At 41.8% G+C, this 24,899-nt stretch overlaps 1 protein-coding gene across 3 annotated transcripts in view; it reads right to left on the bottom strand.

Moving 5' to 3' along the window:
* The window catches only part of pnpla7b (patatin-like phospholipase domain containing 7b), a 43,144-nt gene that overhangs the window by 10,263 nt on the left and 7,982 nt on the right, over window positions 1-24,899 (bottom strand). The window contains exons 10-25 of one of the 3 annotated variants that reach the window (XM_084056172.1): window positions 24,554-24,682; window positions 22,584-22,664; window positions 21,700-21,835; window positions 21,232-21,303; window positions 20,685-20,699; window positions 19,866-19,957; window positions 18,889-19,047; window positions 18,191-18,268; window positions 17,733-17,938; window positions 17,420-17,551; window positions 16,725-16,848; window positions 14,377-14,581; window positions 13,516-13,665; window positions 12,767-12,830; window positions 11,763-11,931; window positions 8,871-9,053 (exon numbers count right to left, since the gene is read on the bottom strand). In XM_084056172.1, coding sequence (XP_083912298.1) covers window positions 8,871-9,053; window positions 11,763-11,931; window positions 12,767-12,830; window positions 13,516-13,665; window positions 14,377-14,581; window positions 16,725-16,848; window positions 17,420-17,551; window positions 17,733-17,938; window positions 18,191-18,268; window positions 18,889-19,047; window positions 19,866-19,957; window positions 20,685-20,699; window positions 21,232-21,303; window positions 21,700-21,835; window positions 22,584-22,664; window positions 24,554-24,682 — 1,995 coding nt within the window. The remainder of the gene's footprint in view (window positions 1-8,870; window positions 9,054-11,762; window positions 11,932-12,766; window positions 12,831-13,515; window positions 13,666-14,376; window positions 14,582-16,724; window positions 16,849-17,419; window positions 17,552-17,732; window positions 17,939-18,190; window positions 18,269-18,888; window positions 19,048-19,865; window positions 19,958-20,684; window positions 20,700-21,231; window positions 21,304-21,699; window positions 21,836-22,583; window positions 22,665-24,553; window positions 24,683-24,899) is intronic. The other 2 variants (XM_084056173.1, XM_084056174.1) reach the window with 2 other exon arrangements.

Genomic DNA, 24,899 nt, shown 5'->3' with positions numbered 1-24,899 from the left:
ACCATGAGCCTTTCTCTAAAGGCTGACACACACATACTCCGTGCACGTACGTCGTACGTCCCCAGTGAACATATTCAATGTGTGCTCTTATGCACCAGTGGAGGTAATAAACCCACATCAACTTATATTTGAAAACCACAGCCTGCAATATTATGAGAGCAGGAGAGAACACAAATCCAAAAAGACTGCTTAATTCTGTTGTTGCCTGTTACAAATCTGTAGGAACAGATTTTTAAGTTTAGTATGCTGACATAAAGTAATTGGGTTAATGTGTATTCATTTTGTTAATGTGTTCATTTAATTTGATATATGAGTATATTCATTTTAATATGGTAGGACTTGGGAGTGAGGAATGGCGAGGTGTCAAGTTTGCAATACTGTGTGGTCATGTTATGGCTACATGGGCTATGTGAGTTACGGTGTTGACCATTCCACAGGGTCTGTTATCTCCTCTCTGTTCTCCACTCTCCAAGTCCCCTGTTGGTACTTAACCTGACAGGGAGAGAATACTCTGATATGGATTACTTTTTGTACTTATTACTTTGGGTACTTTCTAAGTACCGCCCTGTCTATGTGATACTTTGAGTACTTTGTGGGCCGACCCTAATGTCTTGTGTTGTAATAAAGCTTGTGTGAGTCGGTGGGCAGACCAGTTGTGATTAGACTTCTGTCAGCACACCTCCTTGTCCGGCAAGTCAAATACTGAGATCTCAAAGTTGTCCGTGTGTGTTTATTCAAATGTGTAATCTGAGCCTAAGGTGTTTGTAAAATGATAAAGCAATCTATCATTTCACTGGTCCTATTCGAGCACGGATGTCAGAGCTGTTCCAAGAAGAGTAAGAAGGAAGACGACGCCGGGAAAGACTGCAAGCAGCCAGGACTCGGTAGCCCGGATCCTGCAAAAAATCCTGGAGCGTTGAATTCGGGTCCAGGCCGGCGTTCATCTCGTCTGACATCTTCTCTTCAAGGAACGGCCGACGGCATTTGAACCTGATTACACACCTATAAACATACACGTAAGTTGATCCTTTTGTGGATCATTCTTGAATATTACTCAAGTGTAATGTTGACAAATGTGCCTAACATGTGGTTAGGATAAGGGTCCTTGTGTGGACACTTTGGTGGTTAATATTATTTGTGTATGATATTGACAAGTGTGGATATTTCTGAAGAGTTATATTCACTGTTGCTGTGTTTTAGAAGCAACTGAGTGGCTTATAATTTTCTGCAAAGTGTATACTGTAGTGTGTATGAAATCACAGATATTGACAGACGCGCGTCATCACTATGTGTATCCAAAACGCGATCTGAGTGAGTTATCCGGGTCTAACGATTTTCTCTCCGCGGTCATCACTATGTGAGTGAGCCGTGAGCACTTTTCCGGATCTGATCATCTAGAATAACCTACAAAGTACTCTTGGGTGTTCGATGAGAAATCCGTTGGAACGTGGTGAAACTGAATGTGTTTATATGTCTTGTGCTTAATATTACTGAAGTGTGATATTAAGATGTTATTAATGAATGTGTGTCGCCAGTATACAGCAGTGCATATAGCCCTCGAATTTTCTGCAATTGTGTACTGAGAAAAGAATGAGGTAAGTAAAAGTCACGGTGATTGGAAAGGCCCAAGGTCTCACAATTCCCTCTGGAAAACACTATTGGTAGTGGTTTTTTAGAGCAGCCCCGTGGGCTGGTGAATTTTGGGAAGTGTTTGTCACGGAAATTGCAAGTCCAGGTCTTGCAAAATCCCTCTGGAAGACACTAAAAGGTAGTGGTTTTTCAGGGCATGTCACGTGGACATGGTGAATTAAGGGTGTGATACATTGTCCAGTATACAGTGGTGCAGTAAATAAACCCTCGCAATACACTTAGTTACGATAAGAACAAGATATTTATAGTGGTTAAATAATTTCTACACATTGAACTGAACATCATAATAACCACACATAATTCAGGTTTCACCCACATAATAGTAAATTGGCCATTGATATATGAAGACATAAGAGGAAGGAGTCTCAAGTGGAGACATGAGGTGAGATTCTACATCTGGTATTGTCTATATGTGGTTTCTTATAGACTTGTGTACCTAAATATAGCAAGCAGGTTAGATCTGTGTGACTACCTGAAAGATTCTGTGTGAATCATTATAGGAATCAGGTTAGATCTGTGTGACTACCTGAGGCAGGTGAGATCTGTGTGACTACCTGAAAGATTCTGTGTGATTCTGTGTGAATCAGGTTAGCTACCTGAAAGAGTCTGTGTGAAACATTATGTGAAAGGTGTGAGAGTCTGTGTGAACTACCTGAAGTACTGAAATATAGGAAAGATTCTGTGTGAATCATTATAGTGTAAATGTGAGAGTGAAGTACAGTTTGATTGTGTGGGGCCCCCATTGAGTGTTGTGTGTTTCTGTGTAGATGCCTGTGAGAGTGAGTATAAGTGAATGAGTAAAATCCCTGAGAGTAAAAGTACTTTTTGTGGTCTGTGTCAATGCCCCACCACAGCAGAGAGAGAGACCAGGCAGAGAGAGAGATAGCGACTGCTTGAGAGAGAAGTGTGTGTAGTGTTGGAAAGTAATTGAGTACATTTACTCAAGTACTGTACTTAAATACCAACCAATAGGGTTGCTGTGTGGTGCTGTGTGTGTGGGTGTTTAGAGGAGTCTGTGCTGTGTGTGTGTGTGTGTGTGTGTGCGTAGGTTAGGGGGTTAGGCTCCCCGATCCCTGCGCACAACAGGCGGCAGCGGGGTCGCAAGGCTCCCAGAGCACGTTAAATACCACATATAGTGCTGGGGAGAGACTGAAAAGCCCCCGTGTTCTGTCAAGGATGAATTAACATCCTGTCTGTGTAAACAACCGTCTAGTCTGCGTGGGTGTCGCACATGGCAACATTTTGAAAGTCACAGCGTTGAAGTGTCACCTGTGGGTTTTTGTAAATGTTGTGATGTGTCAGGCACTGCGTGGTAGGTGGACGACAGTCCACACCTAGCAGAGTGTGCAGTCTTGCGGGACGGCCTCTGTGAAAAGGCAAGGCTGGTGAAAACGGTTAAAATTCTGGTTCCCGTAGCCAAGCGGGGCCAGGACAAGACCGTCGGTTTCCTGCCTGGGGCGCCAACCACGCCGACAGGTAAGGGGTCGCTATCGACTGGGTCACCGGCCGGTCGGGTCACAGGTGACATTAAGACCATGCGATGCCTTTGGAAGGTATGCTTGGCCGTCGTGCTCGGCTCAATGTACAGTCAGGCCATCACAAGCTCAAAGCGACCGCCGCTTGTGCAACAGTTACTAAGCGAGTGATGCTCCTGTGATCGGTGGGCTTTGAAAAGAAGACGCCGGGAAGCAGGAGGCTTGAACTCTCTATCCAGGGTGACCTGGGTGTAGACCTCAAGTGGAAAGGGGTCTAGCCTAGGACTGCGTCCCGGTGCAGGAGGCACAGGAGTGGGGAGGTCCGAAAGACTCAAGTGGTGTGTGTATGTGTGTGACACTGTGTGTGTGCGCGTGCTGTGTGTGCACGTGTGTGTGTGCGTGCTATGTGTGCGTGCGTGTGTGGTAGTGAAGGTGCCCGGCTGTGTAACGTGAGAGAGAAGCGGTGACTAGTTTTTTACCATAGTAATGCTACTGTTAAATTGCCCCTTGTTGTTGTTACATTTTAAACAAGATACAAGGTGTCTACATAGTTAAGTAAGCCTTGCCCAGCAACAGTATGAGGCCCATAGGGGAGGAGCCTATCTCCTGTTTCCTTAGTGTGAGCGAGGTTTGATGTACAAGTACACCCCCTGGACACATGATGTTAAAGATGTTTTTATGATTTCTGTTCTGTGGCAAGAACATTGCACTAATTTAAGGCCCTTAGGTTTTTGCTCTAACCGCCTTGATCAAAGAAGCACAGGCCGTCACTTAATGGTTATTAAGTACATTGTTACAGTAAGGGGAGGTTTGAGTGACTTAAGTGAATATTAAGACAGGTTAAACTGCACCTCAGTTGAGTATCACATGTTACTGTATAGCCCAAAGTTTGTGTGCGGCTTTCTGGATCATGGATGCGGCGAATGACACTGCAGGGTCATTGGTCGCTCCATTGTCCCTGGAGTAGCTCACAAGCTTTGGGAAGATAAGGGAGCAGTTTTATTAAAACTATATTCAATCAATTTTTGTTTTTGATTATCATAGGTCTAAAATAGAGTAAATGACAGGCCAAGATAGTTCTATTTTTGTAAGTGACATGTGTGTCTTAACTAGCTGCTAAATAAGTGAATATAATAAAGCCATGACGTTTGTAGTGTTGACTTACACCACCATAATAGTATTTAAAAGACTTAAGCGAAATCTACAAGCTGCAGATCAGTTGTTGATTTTCAGAAATATTTAATGATGAAGAAGTTAAATATTGCACAAGTGTGATGTTATCATTATAGTAATTGTCTGATAAAGATGTAACCTTAAGTATTATTTGAAGTAAATAATAATCACTCCCCTAGTTTCGTCTCAGGTCATCACTTATGCTGCATCCTCTACACGTGAGGAATGTGTTAAAGCACTTAGAGTGGGGGTACCTAAATTTACGAGCCCCACTGGCTAAGTAGTGCATTCCATATAGATACGGTGCACATGGGCCCGTCACTTTGCCTGGAGAGTATTTCTACTCAAGTTGTGGCTGGTATATTTACTTAAGTAACTAAGTAACTGGGACAAGTGAAAGCATGAGAAGGAAAGAGAAACAATGCCCCTATGCAAGTGTTAACTATCAAGGAAGTTAAACATTTGTTCCCATGAGACTTATCTTTCATTTGTTATGACTGCCTCCAGTGTCTCAGGCCCCATTTCTCACTTAGTTTTTACGTGATAAGCACCACACCAGTTCCTTAGAACAGAAGACCTGAGGTTTTTGTAGATGAATTGTCAATTGATACTGACCATTAATGATATACCCGGTTGAGGGCTACGGCCGCCACTCGCAAGTTGAAAATAATTGATATGAGGGTGATAGTGATCTTTTGTCCTATACATAGGTTTTTGACATTATCCGCAATCGTATCTATCATTATAGACCATAATCAATTGACATTCTATTATTTCTCATTATGTGATCATTAATGAAAAACCTTGTCTTATCCCCTAAATCTTAAGCGTGCAAGCATCGTATAAGTGAATAGTTATTATTGAATTGAAAGTGTTTGAAGTAGGTTTAAGCCTTATATTTGAAGTAAGATAATTTGTTAATCATTATAGTGGCTCCGTGATGGCGCTGTTCTTAATTAATTGAAGTATAATTAGACATGACCATGTATGGTCATGGCTAAACAGGAGGGAAGGTACACCAAGGTACACCTATTAAGCAGCATTTCCACACCAACAAATTAACACTTACAATTTTCAAAAATAAAAATTATACTAAACAGTTTTGCATGACAATTGTTGAGTTTTGCATGACAATTGTTGTTTAGTGAGAAGTTCAATGACACTGTAAAATTGAGGTTGAAGAAATTACAGGGCCCAAATCCTTTTGAAATTGTTAATGGTAAAGAGTTTAGACTCCCAATCAAGGAAGATAACGTAATTCAGGAAGTACAAGATGTAGATGGAGGGAAAAGCTGGCTGATTGGTCTCTTGTCAAAGTGCCAATAATCTGTCAGAATTCCTCTCTCTCCGCAGGTACAATCAGGATTGGAGCCTGGTGACCTCGTCCTGCTAAAAGCCATCAAGGAATACTCCGAGGTGCGATGGTCCCTACAAGGTTCTGGTTGCCACGCCAACTGCCATAAAGATCAAGGAACGTGCTACGTGAATCCACAAAAGTCACACAACCTGGTGCGGACACTGTCGAACATTAAGCGATGAGGTAGCACCCAGCGGAAAGATGGGGCCTAGCGTTTAGAGCTGGGTCAGATCTAAGGTTGGAAGAAGATTTCTTACCCCCACTCACAAATCCTTGTTGCACTTAGAAAGAACATTGAAGCACCAGTGGACTTCGGTTGTGGTTTTTATTTTTATATTTTCCATGTATATTTTTTCTATGACTGTATCATGTATTTCTATTATTAAATTGACTCGCAGGACAAGGAGGAATGCTGACAAAAAGGTTCCTCATCGACTACACCTTAATGCCTGGTACACCATGCTCACGGAATCGCCAAAGCTAATGATAATGATGATTGTTATGTCTGTACACACATGCCCCCGTCTGCTACACACCCTACTTTCCATGCTGTTCCACTGACTGTTCGTGAATATCAATGTCTCGAGTTGCTTCTCACCAGTGTGCCTTGGCTAAATGATACTCTAATCAATATGCGTGATAGAAGCTATCTGCCGTGTGAAACCTACAGTGAGTTCGAATACAAATGACAAGTACACTTATAAGCCCGTATGTCCATCTGAATCCAAATGTGGTGTTTCCCACATGTTATGCTCGCTCCAGTTCTGTCTATATGGGTCAGATCAATGAACACCACTGTAAAGTAACCAAGTATGCTGGCTGTGAAGAATAATCTCACTCGTAAAACATGTCCATGGGTTGAAATGGATAAAAATGGCAATATCAGCCAACCGATGTGAATGTGTGAGTGATGAGTCTATGATCGCTAAGAATGGAACATACCCGTTAGATAATGTATTCTGGCTGTGCGGAATGAAGGCACACTTAAAGCTACCTGCAGATTGGGCAGGGGTGTGCTCGTTAGTTTGAATCTTAGACCCCACGTACATTATCTCTGAAGCCATATCCTAATGCTGCCCAGAACCGTGAGATAAGCCAGCTACGTTTTAATGACCCTTCAAAATAGATGGACCCTCGTTGACCGCTAATGGGAGGGTGGATTCAAGCTCTGTGTGAACTCGGTAGGCTACTATGCTTCTTTGTGCTATGCTGCTGTTCTGCGTTCTATGTGTCTGTGCTGTTCCCTGCCTCAAAACCGTAGTGCAACGTATGGTTGCTGGTGCGTTTATTCAAACATATGCTGCGGTTGCTTTGAGTGATAGGGATTTCAAGGATGACGATATAATATCACTTCGAGCCCTGCATGACAAAGATGACGCAGAATAAATGATTTAGAGCCAAGGCCACTGTGCGAGGAGGCAAGAAGTTTTTGTTGATTTGATTAATTAAGACCCTGATATGAAGATTAAAAATGAATAAAAGGAGGGAATGTAGGAACCGATTTTTAAGTTTAGTATGCTGACATAAAGTAATTGGGTTAATGTGTATTCATTTTGTTAATGTGTTCATTTAATTTGATATATGAGTATATTCATTTTAATATGGTAGGACTTGGGAGTGAGGAATGGCGAGGTGTCAAGTTTGCAATACTGTGTGGTCATGTTATGGCTACATGGGCTATGTGAGTTACGGTGTTGACCATTCCACAGGGTCTGTTATCTCCTCTCTGTTCTCCACTCTCCAAGTCCCCTGTTGGTACTTAACCTGACAGGGAGAGAATACTCTGATATGGATTACTTTTTGTACTTATTACTTTGGGTACTTTCTAAGTACCGCCCTGTCTATGTGATACTTTGAGTACTTTGTGGGCCGACCCTAATGTCTTGTGTTGTAATAAAGCTTGTGTGAGTCGGTGGGCAGACCAGTTGTGATTAGACTTCTGTCAGCACACCTCCTTGTCCGGCAAGTCAAATACTGAGATCTCAAAGTTGTCCGCGTGTGTTTATTTGAATGTGTGATCTGAGCCTAAGGTGTTTGTAAAATGATAAAGCAATCTATCAAAATCAAAACTACCAACCCGAATCCTCACACACACATAGGCATTATGGGTTATCTTATTGTGCGTTTCTCTGCTAACTAACAAGATAGGTCTGGTCCAGAGTTCACTTGCATGCGTGCCGTGTATGTCGGCGTAATTCTAATACAAACACTAAATGTTATGTTTTTACCTTAAAAGATGGACCATGCAAGATTCCGTGCAGACATGCGCGCACACACACGCGCACACACACACACACACACACACACACACACACACACACACACACACACACACACACACACACACACACACACACACACACACACACACACACACACACACACACACACACACACACACACACACACACACACACACACACTACACACAATACCTAACTAGGCCAGTGCATTCTACAAAAAGCTCAGTGACATGGTGGTTTGCTTGTGAGACACACGCTGCGGTTGCATGAAATGTTAAAGATAAACTAGCTGGCAGCCCAGGAAGTTGAATAATCCCCATGTGTCACGGCTTCTGACTTTGATGGATGGACTGTGTTTTCCAGTACATCATTCTGGACATGCTGTTCTTGGGACATGCCCCACATGGGTTGTTGATGGCCATGATGTATGTGTGTGTGTGTGTATCAGAGCATGCGAGCGGAGTGGAACGCAGCGACCGGATTTCGATTGGAGCACTGAGTGAATGTTCAAGAAGGTCAGAGTGGTTTGGATCTCCATCACATGCTTGAGAGTGCCCAGTTCACAAAGCACCTGTGTAGGCTACATTCCTTTGTGTAAAATAATATGTCAATAACCATGGCATTTGCTAGGTACATCAATAAACTAACTGACAGTACAGATTATTAAAGTTAAATATACAGATGACCATGTAAACGCAAGAGGGAATGTGTCGAGTCTGAGTAAAAAAAAAGTAATCGTTAACCGCAATAATTGCGGTTAACGATATTATGGTTAAAAAGTGGTTAAAAAGAATACGTTTTACAATTAGGAAAATATTCAGATTGGGGTCAGGGTCAGATTAGCAATTTAGAGGTTGGATTTAAGGGTTAGCCTTGGAGCAATCTATCAAGAACAGATTCAGAAAGGTAAAAAACAGCAGAGGGCGCTGTTTTTTCCTTTTTTTGGTTGTGTGCTGCTGTAAACATGTGTACCAGTTTGGGCAGAGTCCTTCTGGAGAACACCCTGCGGGGGCAGGAGAGGTGCAGGTGTCTGGAGATCCAGCTCCTCATGTTGAGCCACTCAGCCGTTCCCTTGGGTGGTGGGCCGTCCTCACGGTGCAGCAACACCAGCTGCTTCTGGGCTCGCACCGCACTGCCCTCCAGCATACGCTCCAGCTACACACGCGCACACACACACACACACACACACACACACACACACACACACACACACACACACACACACACACACACACACACACACACACACGGCAGGTACAGGGTGGTATTAAAAACTGGGACCAATATAATTAGATAATCGTTCTCCTTTTTCACTGACAGTCGGCTATACTACTACAGCTGCCACTGATTGTGACGTTCCCCGTTTGTTGTATATAACACGCCTACAGTAAGTGCCGCGCTATGAGCTTGTAGATCTGCATTTTTTGAATAGCCAAAGTATAAAATAATGGCTATAGCTAAAATGACACAGATGCGTTCCCGGATTTTATGGGTTAAGCCACTACGCTACCGTCTTACCAAACACACTGTACTGAATAGAGCAGTGTTCTCAAACTTTGTCATTTCAAGGACCCCCTGTTTGGTATGCATGCATTAGCCCACGGACGGACCCCATACCTCTTTGAGAGTATACAAATGGAAACCAAATGGACCCGTAACCTATATGGGTCTATTTGGAGCCCCCTCAAGGAACCCTAGGGGACCCCACTTTGAGAACCACTGGTATAGAGTACAGAACACAACATTAGCAAAGTACTGGAGAGCAGGCTTTGTCCTTACAGGGGTTCAGCCTCTATGCATCTATCTATCCATGTGACATTTGCTGAGCATGCATGCACTATATCCAGCAACATCCTGCTTATTCGGTTGTTGGTATTTGCGTTGGGTTAACCCTTTAAGACCGGCGACGCATCCGTGTCATTTTAAGATATCTTTGGGCTATTCAAAAATAGCAGATCTACAAGCTCATAGCGCGGCACTCGGTGCCGCGCTATGAGCTTGTTGATCTGCTATTTTTGAAAAATCGTGAATATGTGAGCAAATATTTGAATATATATATATTTTCAAAGCAAACATTTGTAAATCAAATCTTTGTTTCTGGGGGATTCTACAATTGTTCTAAATCCAAACAGTCTAAAAAATAAATAATAATCAGTGGTTCTCAAACTTTTTCATGTCAAGGACCCTCAAAATGATATGAATTTTGGCCACGGACCCCCATCTCAAAATATGTTAGTTCCAGGGACCCCCCAGAAGTTGTAACATACAGTAGTTAAAAATGTTTGCTACGGAAAAACAGATATTCAAAGATTTGCACACATTTTTACGATTTAAAAAAAGAAATAGCAGATCTACAAGCTCATAGCGTGGCACTCGGTGCCGCGCTATGAGCTTGTATATCTGCTATTTTTGAATAGCCAAAGGGTAAAATAATGCTTTTTAGCATGACACAGATGCGTTGCAGGTCTTAATGGGTTAACTTTGGTACCGCGGATACTGCATCTTTACAGGTGCAGAAAGGGATTCATTTCTAATATGTGCCATGTTACGTCAATCAAAAAGCACTAATCCCTAATCATAATACGACTCCGACTCAATAGCGTTTCAGTATTTCATCAATTATTTCTAATAGCTGCTTATCCTGATTAGCCTAATTACAAAGTAATCTAGTGCCTAATAATCACATCTAGAGTAGACCAATCACACACTCATTAGCGACAATATTCTTCAGGCAAGCAAGCTTTATGCAGATGAGGACATTAAGATGAGGCATTAATGTGCACATGATCTCTCAAAGGGGCAGGTGGTAGGTATGCTTTTTTATCTGGGAGACAGAGAGAGACAGAGACAGAGTCGGGCAGTATTTCTACATATTTTTGCAAGACCATATTCCACTACCGTACATTTTCTAAATTGATTAACAGAATTTAGTTCAGCATGAATATTACACTTGCAGGGTAACTGATTTGAAGATTGAAAATAAGGAAATTTGGTTGTTTGATCATCAAAGTCAAACTCATCTTTAGATCACTTAAACGGCTGGAAATTACACTGAACAAATGTGCAGGATACTTCAAAAAGATTTGGGTACAGGCTTCCAACAGTATGTGGAGGAATTAGATCATTACAGCCCCCACTACCAGAAAACAGCTCTAGATAGAACCATAAATAAACATAAATCAAAATAGAGGTGCATACATTTTACTAAAATCAAGAAAGGTAAAGGAAGATGAGCTTGCAGCCTAAGGGTGGCGCTAGAGGAAAAGCCATAGGGTCAGCAAAATCACTAGGGTTCATCTTGCAATGTGACTATTAGTTTCTGTTTCTTGTGAGTCTAAAGCTGACATTTTAGCCTGGGGTGGTGCAGGAGACAAGGTCATGATGTCACACAAATGGTTCATCCTCCAGTGAGCATGAACACACTGACTCAGCAAGTTTCATGGCATTCTAGCCAAGGAAAGGCTATGGGGAATCAGGAGCCATTTTAGATGAGCTGGTAGCTCATTTTAGATGAGCTGGTAGCTCACTTTGTGCTGTGCTATGAGCTTGTAGATCTGCTATTTTTGAGAAATTGTTATAATAATAATATAACAATATAATATGTTTTAAAGCGAACATTTTTAACTAAAATCTTTGTTTCTCAGAGGGTCCCTGGAACAAAATATTTTGAGATGGGGGTCGGCGGCCAAATACATATCATTTTGGGGGTCCTTGACATGAAAAAGTTTGAGCACCACTGATATAGAAACATATGTTTTTTCAGATTTAGAAGGCATTTGTAGAATCGGCCCCAGGTCTTAATGGGTTAAATATTAGAACGGGAGATTAAAAAAAACTGAGAGGTCAAATGTTGTTTGGCCTCACCTCCCCCACAGTGGGCTCTTGTTCTCCCAGTCCCACAATGATGATGCAGTCGGCCTGTCGGATACAGCGCTGGGTCCAGGGGGTTAGGGTGGGGTCTGACTGGTACAAGACAATTCGATGGATGTCCTCCTGCTGTCCCAGCCAACTGGACAAACGGTACTCATGGACACTGCATAGAGATAGATCTGGCATGAGTTTTATCTAATTCAGCCCAACACCAAAATACCTAATTTAGGAAGCTATCTACAGCACATCTTCCTTGCAGAATAAATAAATAAATAAAATTGACATTGCAGTGGTCTATGTAGTAATCAATTAGCCTTCACTTCACTTCGCTACTCAGTCTGGCCAGGGTCCTATTTGACTCGTATTTCAATTACGTAGGCAAGTCAGGACGTGACTTGAGTTTTAAATTGGACACTTTTCCACTTATATGGCTGCATCGAAAACACATTCTATAAACTTCATACTCAATATGGGTTCTATGGTTCAACATACTTTTGTGTGCATCCAGTGACCCGTCCGGTGGCCAGCAGAGGTACTACACATCAACATTTCCGTTTCATTATTGCGTATGGCAGTTAAACGTTGTTTATATTGGACATGTCCTTGGTTTTTATGTCCTTGGTTTTCGTGTTAACAAATATTTACGCTCTAGATGCGTTTAATAGAAGGGTAAATTGAATTACGTCAGATGCTTGGTTGCTGTCCGGCATATCAATTCTGGTTATATGCTGTTGTATTGTCACTACTGCCTTGCATTTTGGTATATTTATGTCGTATAGTGTCCAGTGCTTGCATGCTGTAATATTTCTCAGACATATACGCACATATATACAATATACTGTAGGTATACTGTAGTTCATACTGTGGTTTCGGACATACAACTGCAAACATCTCCCATGCTGTTTTGGTGTACTAAATAGTATGTTAATATGGAATTTCGGACACAGCCTTTGTGTATGTCAACTGATCATTTCCCATGATGCAAGGCAAATACCGACCTGTCCAAGGCAGCGGCGCCCAGTCTCTGTTTGATACTGTCACTGGTCAGGAGCAGAGTAGGACCTGCAGAAACATGATCATACATTAGACATAAGAACCAATTATGCATGGTGCTTTAAAACAGCTGGTGCACTGACCACATGGTGTTGGTGTCCTGAGCTGGAGTTTGGCTTGGGACCAGTCACATGGCATCCTCCATCACGCAAACTTTGTTCAAATATGAGTATTGTCTGCTATCTAATGTATAGTTGAATATTTGAGTTAATGTTCTATTACATTAAACTAAACTGAATGTCCATTTGGTAGGTCTGCACATACATCCTTGAATACTTGCAATTATAAGCATAGCACACATGTAAGCATAAGAGCATAAAAAACATACAACATTTTCAATACCTTATTAACCACATGATCTCCAGCATCCCTATTCTGGGGTGAACATTCGGTGAAAATAGCAGATCTACTACTCACAACAACGTGTCACAATGCAGTACATTGTGAACTTGTAGATCAGCTATTTTTGGTGAGAAAATTGGTGCAGAGGGGGAAAAATCTGCCGAGCAAGTAAAGAGCCCTGGGGGACCCCAGTGAACCACTAGGGTTGCAACTAAGAACTAAAAAACTATGAGCAAAAACTACTACTAATGTTGCTTTGATTGCTCTACTCTAGACTGGTCAGTCAAAACTAATGAAATGTCAATGTGTCAAAACTAATGAAATGTCAATGTGTCTGCACTGCAAGATGTACCAATGCCACTGAGTGCGTGCTGCAGCTCCAGAGTGAAGGCGGTGAGTGGCACCTCGTCGGACACGGGTAGGATGGTGACAGTCGCCAGGTTGGACACTGGGTTCCCTGCATCCCATTTGCTGGTGGGGGTGTGGAGGCCCAGACCGCGAGCTGGAGGGGATGTGAGGATGGTGTTAGTGCAAGCAGTGGAGCCACTTAATGTCATAGTGGATGACCAATAATCATTCAAGAATAAAATCCAAAAGTCATGGTATTTGAGGGACAACACCAATATTCAACCTTTCAATATCTTACCAGTGAAATACTGCACATTTATATAACAGTATCGATTTACCATGTTATGATGGCTTACCTACAAAAGTGACAACACACTCATGCACTAACACACAATCACTCACTCACTCACTCACTCACACACGCATGCACGCACACACGCACAGGCACACACATGCACAGACACATACACATACCACACACACACACACACACACACACACACACACACGCACGCACACGCGCACACACACGCAAGATAGAGCCCATAGTTTGCATTAATATTTCTATAATTGACAGTGTAAATGGTAAATTGAAGGCATTCATATAGTGCCTTTCTCCAAAGTGCTTTACAATGTATTTCACATTCACACATACTGTACATTCACATACCGACAGTGAAGGAAACCATGCAAGGCACCAACCTGCTCATCGGGAGCAGTTAGGGGGGTACAGTGTCTTGCTCAAGGACACTTCAACACGCAGCCAGAAGGAGCCGAGGATCGAACTGGGAACCTTCCGATTCCCAAGACGGACGCTCTACCTCCTGAGCCACTGCCGCCCGGCAATAAGTCAAAATATACTTACAGGTTGCATGTGTACCTGCCAACGGTCCGTTGACCTGCTGCATATTACCGAGGATCTTCTGTCCCAGCAGGTGGATGAGTCTGGTGACTACCTGAGGATACCGTCTCTTGATGGAGTTGAGAGCCCCCTCAGGCAGCTTGGCCAGCTCAGAGTCCCTGACGGCATGCACTGTGGTGGCCCGGTTCATATGTGTCAGAGCCTCAACCTGGGAAATTGGACAATTCTAGTAAGACTTGGTTCAATTTGCTGAAATAGCAGATTTACATGCTCACAACGTGTTGCATTGTGACGCATTGTGAGATTGTAGATCTGCAATTTTTTAAGTATACAGGGCTTAAGTCGTAATGAACATGCCCCCCCCCCGAACCAAATATTTTTTTAAATAAATTGAAACCTGGAAATAATAATGGCCGGGTTTCCCAAACAAATTTAAAGCTCATGCGTAGCCTAGAAGCTGTGTGCAGCTGCGCAGTAGCAACCCCGCAGCGCCCTATCTTCGTTAGTATCAGCTGTGTATACCCAACGTGCCGTCTAAACTGGCTTCTGGAGACAGCATTGTCGAAGGTTCTCAAGCGCACGGTGTTAACGTCTGTGCTAAAACTACACTCCGGAGGCAGCATGCACGTAAAGAGCTCCTGGACGTAAGCCTACGTCAACTACGTAGTGCTGTCCTACTATAGTTTAAACACCCTTTGCATACATATATATATATATACAGAATTTTCCAAATATACAAAGATAAAGTCGCACCTTTATCTAAATGACCTTTATATGTATTGGACACTTACATTTGTTTAGGTACATTCTGTAATGTATTAAAATGCACACGGCGGCCATTGTTCGCCGTTCAAAAAAATTCAGAGGATAGAGGGGGCGTCCCCCTGCATTATTGACAGCTTTTAGCACCAATGGGGGGAATTTACTTTAGGAAAGTTTAGGAATATATATATATATCTATATATCCATATATATAGATACAGATATATAGATATATATATAACGGCGCGTAACGGGCGACGCCTCCCCCAAAAAACAGAACAGACATACATCCAACAAACACACTGCGACATGCCGTGTTGATATAACTTGCAGATCTGTTATTTTGGGCCGAGCAGGTGTTGCTCCCACACTCAAATTAGCGAGAAGTGGCGTGCAAAAGACCTAACTATCGGGCTCAGTCTTATTGGCATGACTGGTAACGCGTTGGGCTGGCGAGTGGGAACTTCGGGTTCGATCCCAACTCACTGCTTCCACTACATTCATGAACCCGGCGTTGATAAATTATAGCATGATCCGATAAAAATGCTGTCGGTGACAGAGCCAATTGTCAGATGTCGTGAAGCAGTCCACTGTAAATACAACGTTTGAATAATATATTTATGCATTAAATTACATCTACAAGCTTATGAGGCGTTGTGAGCTTGTAGATCTGCTATTTGCAGATTAACTCGTTAAAACTGCCGCGTTGAACAGCACTCGAGGCTACGTCTCTCGGGGGCGTGGCTGGGGGGTAGGCTGCGTGCATGCTGATGGCAGAATGTAGTTTTAGCACACACGTAACTCCGTGCACTGGAGAACCTACGACTATGGTGTCTCGTGAAGCCAGTTTAGATGGCACGTTGCCAGGTTACAACCACCTGCTACTAATGAGGGAGCGTAGGTTTGCTGTGTAGGAGGCGCTTACGCAAACTGAGTAGGCTGCGCATGACCTGAAATCTACGTGGCTGCTGAGGGCATGACCTGAAATCTACGTGCCTGCTAACGCCTGTGACGACACACGTTAGACCCGTCGTAGGACCTGCGCAGCATCTCTACGAAGCATCTCTACGAAGCTGTTTGGGAAACCCGGCCAATAACAATACCTTCTTGGTATAACACCTTTCATATTATAATAGAAAGCAACTCAATAAAGACCACAGTGGATCATCCTGGGTGATTTTAAATTATGCTTGCTGATTTTTATTTATTTTTATGCTAAGCATATCATCTTAAACTATTGTCAGATTTCTGACAACCTGAAAAGTGACTGTGCCCTAATAAGAGACCAAAACACTAGTTGCTGTTACATCTGTTTTGTTTTTTTAATCTACAGTCCGTAAGTTTTAGGTCTGTGGTCTCCGTCTTCATTAACATGGTCAATCAGTAGGTGTCCTACCCAACACCAGGGTGTACATTTCTCAAATTGAAGATTAGGGAGATCACCTCCAACCACTGCACTTGTACTAATGATATTGTATTAACATACTCTACCATACAGATTGGTCAAATAATGTTTTAGTCATTAAATAAGTCCTGGATTGTACCATTACATTTGTCATAATCAAATCACCCTGTTATTTTGGACTCACCACACCAATGAGGTCTCCACGACCATACTCTCCTGTCAGCTCTTTCTTCCCATCATCCTTTGCAATGACAGAGCGCAGCCGGCCACTGAGAACGATGAAGGTGCTGTCCGATTTTTCTCCCTGTCTGAGGGGGAAAAAACAACAACATTTGAGCGCTACAGTTAAGATATTTGGCAGACGTTTTTATCCTTTCATATATATCCTAGACCAGCCACTGTATGCGTTGGCCCAGAAGTGAGCTTAACAACTGCACCACTGACAAACAGGACCATAATAACACTTGTTATTGATAAATATATTTCTATCTATTTTAAACTTTGTTGAGCACTGCAAAGTGCATGAAAAGCTACTCTAATGAGATTGTCTCGTGTCTCTGTGTGTCTGTGTCTATGTACATGTATGTAGATACAGTATATAGGTATGTTAGTGTCTCTATTTAGGCATGTTATTATAAGCAAATTCTTAAGTAAATATTCAAAAAGATTTTTCCAAATTGATCAAAAAATGGCGGAAATTGCAGATCTACAAGCTCAGAACACGTTATAAACCAACACGTTGTGAACTTACAGATCAGCTATTTTTGCATATACAGGCCTTAAGTTGTGAACCAAATAGATCTGTAAAAGGGTTCCATCTGTACACACTCAGAGTAAAATCAACAGTCTTTTACTGTGTACGTAGAGCTTCATAACTACCTGTAGACGGCCCTGCCAGCCTCCACAGCCATCCAGTCCAGAGCAAAGTCAATCTGCCTGACGAAGGACGACACCCTCTTCACCACTGTATGAGCAAAGTTCAAAACTATCCTGGGCTCCTCACGTAAGATTCTGCACACGCACGCACACGCACACACACACAAAATGCAGATACTAGGCTCAGTATTCTGTCCCAAATTGCTTTTGACACGTGACATTATTCGTCCATTGTTTGTACTTCTATAGTATGCAATACGCATGGCATATGTGCATGTGGTCACAATTTCTTCACACCTTCCATGCAAACACCTACTCATAGAAGTGGGCCTTTGAAATGGAGAGGAACGTGCAGTCCCTGTGTGCTTTAACACTGAAGATGAGCGGCTCTCCAGTGAGCACGGCCAGGTGGCCCACCATCTCCCCTGGGTGGGCCACAAACAGCAGGGAGTCCTCCTCGCGGTCAATCATACGCTGGTACACATGGAGCGACCCTGAGATCAGAAAGGCCACGCTTGCATCCTGGGGAGAATACACGGACATGGAGATGAACCACTTAAGCCTTAAAATGACAAATAGTACAAAATAGCCGCTATACAAGCTGAGCAGAGTTATTTTTGAACATTCTTTGCCTATTATAAACATGCCCAAAATAGGCACGCCAGGTTTAAACTGGTTAAAGAACGGGGTTAGCCCCAAAAAAGTAAAAATATTAGATAAATAAAGAAAAGCAACAGAGATGTGGTCTGTGACATCTCAAAAGACGAGACTGACCTGGTCCCCTTGATTGGCCACCACACAGCCAGCTTTGACCTGACGTATATTGACTCTGCCCTCCAGCAGATTTGGGTCCTAAAAGAAGCACAAGGATTATAATTTACAGTTTAGGAATTTAACGGATGCTCATATGCAGAGTGACTTACAAAGGAAGCTGCATTAATCAATAAACAGTTAAGTGAATAGAGTGCTAAGAAAACAAGTAGATGCTACAATTAATTCATGAATTAATTAATTCTAATTAGGATGGAAGATAAACCTAGCATCTGTCTAAATAATAACAAACAACATGTAGCATCTGTGAGAAAGCAAACTGCATACATCTACCTAAATAACAGCATATGTGAACAAGTACAACATAGTACATCTGCGTAACATAACTAGCATCAAAAAAGCAAGCAAAAAGCAAGCAAACTCTAAAAAGTAAGGAGTGGCAGTGAGAGGTGGAGTCTGAAAATGTGCGTTTGCAGACTGCAGTGGAAGATGGTATTGACAGTGATTATCCACTGGGGGGAACTCCAGTTGTATTCCAAATAATCACAATCACAATATTCAGCAAAAAAAACAAAACAGTTCTAGAATTAAATATGACATATTTTAAAGATGTTGTAGATCGGAACAGAATAGGGATGCTAGGGTTCAAGTACTTAAAGGTACATGTCTGTATGCAGAAACAGATCCAGGCCACACAGTACCTGCAGTTGGATGACCTGTAACAGGTCCCTCTTGGCAGCTTGGAAGATGGCGCTGACCCTGTTATAGTGACTATGGTTGGTGTGTCCCCCTCCAGGTTCACTGTAGTGGTACACAGCAGACGGGACGTCCAGCATGGTCACACTTTTCTTCCTGTGGGACTGAGGGGGAATGATGGAAGAGAAAAATTAGACATGATCATTGATCAAGTCATTTAAGTCTATGGTTGTGACAGTTGAAACTAAGCTTTTTAAGACATATACAAATAATAAATAATAATAATAAAACTATATTTACATAGCACTCTTTCAAAACTGGGTTACAAAGTACTTTACAAAGGAAACAACAAAAGGAAAAAACACACAAAACAAAACAAGTATTAAAAACAATGCAGAAAACAATGCAGATAAATAAGTACATACTACTGTCATACTGGTGAAATACCAGCGGAGATAGATTAGAATCAAGAGGAATGGGCATTAAAAGCTAATCTATAGAAGTGTGTTTTAAGGAGGGATTTAAAACAGGGGACAGATTCAGCTAGCCTGATCTCCAGGGGCAGGGCATTCCAAAGGGTAGGAGCTCTGAAGGCAAAGGCCATGCGACCTTTGGTATTTAACTGACCCTTTGGAATGTCCAGTGTGCTTTGTTCGAGGATCTCAGACTACGTGCTGGCACGTAGGGGGGAGTAGGTCCGAGATATAGGCTGGGGCAAGACCTAGCCTGGCCTTACACTGTGGGTCCAGGACGCTGCGACGGGACGCACGCGGGTGAGTATGGTCTAGTAATTATAATTATCTATATTTATAAAACTATTTGTTAAATAGCAGATCTACAAACTCACAACGTATCGCATGAGTTGGTAGGTCAGCTATTTTTGCTACTTTTGCGACAAATAACGAAATATCACACTAGACTAGCTGTTGTACTGTACATCAGCACGGCTATGGTACGGTCATAAGCCTTTTAACTCACAGACCTTTTGGACAAAGGAGCTTGTAGGCAGTGTCTCCTCCGTAGTAACGGTTAAAGCCTGCTCACGCAGCTTGTTGAGATGAGCTGACATATCACCTGTTAGGAAAAACACAGTAACAATTCACCATCCATGCTGATCATTATTTCTACTTAATAGTTGTTCAGCAGACTGATATTTTTCGCATCAATGTTAAGCTATAAAAGATAAAATAAATGAACAAAATTATTTTTGCAGTTCTTGCAGTCCGAGTATTGTTTGATTTTATTTAGATAAGCAGAAGGCCTGTGCACCATGTGCAGTACAACAGATGTATCACATAACCAACCTTTATATCCCCTGGACGAGGGGAGTGATAAAAGGACTGAGAAGGGCATAACTGATATCATGTTATTATCAGTCCCAGGGCTGATAACTGTTGTCAGCCCTAGGACTGCCATAGTTTATGGCCTGCCATCAGCGCACGCCAAAATGGCACATTGAACTGTCACTGTGAGAGACCTTGATGTGGAAAGAACTCGGCATACTGAACATGGCCGTCACAGATGCTGCTTTCTATGTGACTAAACAAGGCTATGGGTACGTGATAAACAAATTGTCTGCCCAAGAGTTCAAAACTTGATTGGATCAGATTTCAAAATCCTATATTTTCATTCAGAATCAGACAATCCAGACACATTTTGTCCCAGTAATACAGAACAATTTAGGATAGAATCACCCTGATCCAGATTCAGAATCTCCAGATTCAGAATCTTCAGATTCAGAATCTCATAATGATAATTCAGAAGATTATCATTATGCTGAATATCAGTGCTTTAATCCTACCTGTCTCCTCTCCACCTAGTGGATATGAAAAACAACATATTAAGAAAGACAGACAGTATAGAATTTATATATAATGATGAATTATATTATCCAACCACAGAACACTTGATCCTGATTAAAGCTTAGATTTGATGTCCTGATCTGATAGGATATTAAAGTGATCTGAATCCTGTTTTTACCTAACCCAAATTCAAATCTGAGCTAAAAGTATTGATTTCTTGGGTGGACATTAGTCACATCCCTCTGTAACCAAGCACGAGCCAGGCTGCATCAGCCCTCGGTTGGATAACCTGGCAAATGCGTGGTGGATAATGTGTACGTATCACTTATGCTTTCATTTACCTAAGCAATTTACTGAACTAATCAATTTTTAAAACCAAGGCTGAATATAACATATTGGAATCTGTGTCAGTATTTATTTGTGTTTATTTATATTGACAACCAGATCTACTGAGTGGCAGGGTGGCCTATTTCAAAAAGGTAATGGGTTTGATTCCATGATTGTGAAGATATAGGTTTTACTCAGCATGTGTATATAGAGCAATACCTGTCACAGCCATGGGGCTAGACATAGAGCGAGGAGTCTTCCTGCGTTCTGGAACGTTAGACTTTCCAACTTCTGTGATGTCATGTGAAGAAAAAAGAACAACAACCAATCAGTCTGAGAACTTATCAAAAAGATAAACAATTTATTGCAAAATGGTGATACAATAAAACAAATATATATGTAAAGCCTCCTATCACAGAATGTAGCTCAAAGTGGTCTATAACAAAACAGAAGTAGCCATATATTGGTTTTAATTAAAGACATTTTCAATTCAGATACTGTAGGTGAGTGTAGAGACAGGAAACTGAGAGACGACAAGGGGAAGACATGTGAGACATGATGAGACTGTGAAGGAGCATTATGTTCCATACATTAACGGCCTACACTACCAGCTGCCCCAGAAAAAAAACAGTATTTTAACAGTAATTGACAAGACACAATATGAAATGGTTTTGTGTTTTATCATACCTGTGTCAGCAGACCCCTGGGGCCCTTTTTCAGGGGCAGAGTCGTCTTGCTGGGATTGCTGTCTACGGAAACCTCTGTGAGGATGGGTCTCGCCTACAGCATGGGCCACTGACACCAAAGGAATGGCTTGGCTCTCCTGTGACACACAAACACACGCAGACACGCACACACACACACACTGATTGATTGATTGAATACTTTATTAGCAAGTTTGGGAAAGATGCATTTTACTGCTCTATAAAGCACTTGTGATAAATGTGCTTTCTTAAAAGCACTTTCTCAGCAGATTAACTTGACCTCAAACACAAAAACTTTTGTAACAGAATGTGGACTGAGGTGAGTGATAGTGCTGTGGAATTACGAGTGAATGTTGTAGAGTGACATGACGTGAGTGAGAGTAAAGAGCACCGAAGTCTGACATCACTGCCGCTCGAGGGCACTATCCGACGGCGATATTTTTGGTATTGGGGGAAACAGGGGAATCTTAGATCGTGTCAAATAACTGTGTTCCAAAAGTAAACAAACCATCCGGCAATTTCACTCACATGGATATGAAGCATCAACTGACGGTGAACAAGTACAAATTTTTTCTCCAAACACAGACGTTATCAAATGTAAACGACACAAAGTCACATCTGACAAAATCCCGGGGTGGTTTGTTTATTTTTGGAACACAGTTCTTATATGACGCGATCTAAGATTTGCCTATGGAAATTCCAACACAAAAAATAACGCTGTGACCCAGGGGTTAGTGGGAGTGACGTCAGGACTTCGGCACTCTATAGTGGAGTGAAGTGAGTGGGAGTGTTGTGAAGTGACAAGAGTTAGAGTGTTGTGGAGTGAGGTGAGTGAATGTTGTGGAGTGAGGTAAGTTAGTGTCGTACCGGGTTGAAGAGCTCAGTGGTTAGACCCAGGTAGTTGTGGAGGGCCAGAAACGTCACCCTTTGTAGACGCACCATGATGATCTATACCGGAAGGATGAAGACAAATACTTCAATAACTCGCACACAATGTGAAACTATATCATATTAAATGTATATTTTAAACCTTCCCTTATCCAGACACACTCCACAAAATTGAGCAGTTAAGGTATTTTTCAAGGACATGTTGAAAGGCCATGATAATGGTATTAGTCACATTGCTTGTTGCAGGGATTCAATATTCAATACTTTTTTGAATATACGTAAAAGGAGAGATTAAAAGTCTCGGGTTTCAGCTTTTTTACATAATATCACCAAATAGCAAAAAGAAATAGCATTAAAGTAACAATAGTAAAAATAGTAAATAAAAAATATATATACACAGTAATAACAGTGAGGTGCTTTGTTGTCTCTACCCTCATCAACTATGGAATCCTGCTGCCCAAAAGCCCCTAAAATGGAAATTTAGGCATTTAGCATTTATTAATCCAGAGCGATTTACAGTAAGCAAGGACCACACAAGGTAATAAATCAAATGCATAGAAATAGTAATCTAGTTTCATATCTAAAAGTAGAATATCAAAAAAATATATAATCTGTACATTGAAACTATACACACTAAAGGATGCCAGGTCAACAATGACCTGTCTACATAACATGCTATCTAATGTTATGGTACTGATAACATATGACAACGTAATGACAACTCTGAACTACAGAGTGAGAGTGAAACTCTAATGTTAGTTAAACACATGAACTGTAGCATCCCTATTCTGGGCATGTCATCATAATAGGTGAACATTTGGCAAAAATAGCCCATCTACATTGTGAGCCTGTCAATGTACTATTTTCAGCAAAACCATTTGATGCAGAGGGAAAAAAGGAAGGGACCAAGTGTAGACTTCTAGGGGTCCCGGGTTAATGAAGTATATAGGCCCTATATAATTATACTTAAATCCTATATTATAGGGTTTAAGTGGTTAAATAATATAGATTCATAGGAAAAGGTGACCCCCACAGGGTCTGGCAAAAAGGTTAATCATTTAGAGAATGACACATGCTGAACTACTACTATAATAGTAGTAATAGTATAATCATCTAATCTAGTCTATTCATCAGAGAACGGCTCTATTATATTTATGTAGTCAACACAAGTTCAGGAGTGGACACCACTTATCACTGCCACTCCCCCGTTCACAATCATCTCCTTATCTACCACACCTGCCTTCACTTATCAGCCACTGCCTCCACTCATCACAGCAGACAATCATTGTTGCACTCCCCACAGAATAAATACACCTGTGATCACTCAACTGACTAGTTTGTTCTGCTTCACGTCCTCTTCCGCCCTAAGGAAGGTAAATTAAGGAAAGGAAACCGACGTCATTTTCTCTATCCAGCAATTCCAGCCGGCAGATACTGCCACTGCTTAGATGCCTCAATAACATTACGTACTGTGAAAATCGAAAAACCAGTGATCAAAAAACAACCTGTGTGTCTTCTTTTATATTCCAAAACCGATTATATGACTAAGGTCGCACTCATTCGGAAATAGTGTTTGTTCATAAGCTGGTCTAGCCGACTCTCATTCACTGCAGTGTATTTCATCAAACTTCCGGTGCGAGTCTAGCATCCATGAGCGTCGTGGCGCATTCCTTAATTCACCTTCCTTTCTCCTCTGTTCTCACTCTTCCTCCTTCTGTCTCCATTTCACTCAGAACCCAAGGGGGCAGTGACGGAGCAGAGACGACCGACTACTCCTCGAGTAGAGCAACGATGGCCATCAGCTCCTGAAAGACTACGCCGCCCCCATCCTGAGTCTAGCCCTACCTTGGGTTCCTCATCTCGTTTCACATTCATCTCATTTTGTTAAAATAAAACTTGTTAAACGTAAGTAGAGGTGTGATCTCTTACTCGTGAAATCATTATTTTACCTGGACAACGCGGACCATAGTCTCAGGGTACTTCTCAAAGACAGACTCAAAGGCTGTGGCTGGGAGTCGCAGCACAGTGGAGGCGCTGGCTGCCCTGGCAGACACAGTCTTGTAAGGCGCTGGATAGCCCTGATGTACAGGTGTGGACAGCAAGATTAGAGGTGAGATTAGGGGTGCGACAGTTAACAAAACTAATCAATTTAATAAATTATTTAAAAAAATAACTGATAATCGATAATTTAATAACATAATCAATCCTTGTTTTTGGCATATCATTAAATAAAAATATATTATCAAAAATAATGAAAATAGCATATCTACAATCTCACAATGCATAGTGCGACAC

The sequence above is a fragment of the Gymnoscopelus microlampas genome (assembly GCF_963454915.1).
Source record: "Gymnoscopelus microlampas genome assembly, chromosome: 4".
Classification (NCBI taxonomy): Eukaryota; Metazoa; Chordata; class Actinopteri; order Myctophiformes; family Myctophidae; genus Gymnoscopelus; species Gymnoscopelus microlampas.
Note: the sequence above shows the minus strand (reverse complement) of the source record. Positions and strands in the feature narration are given on the sequence as shown.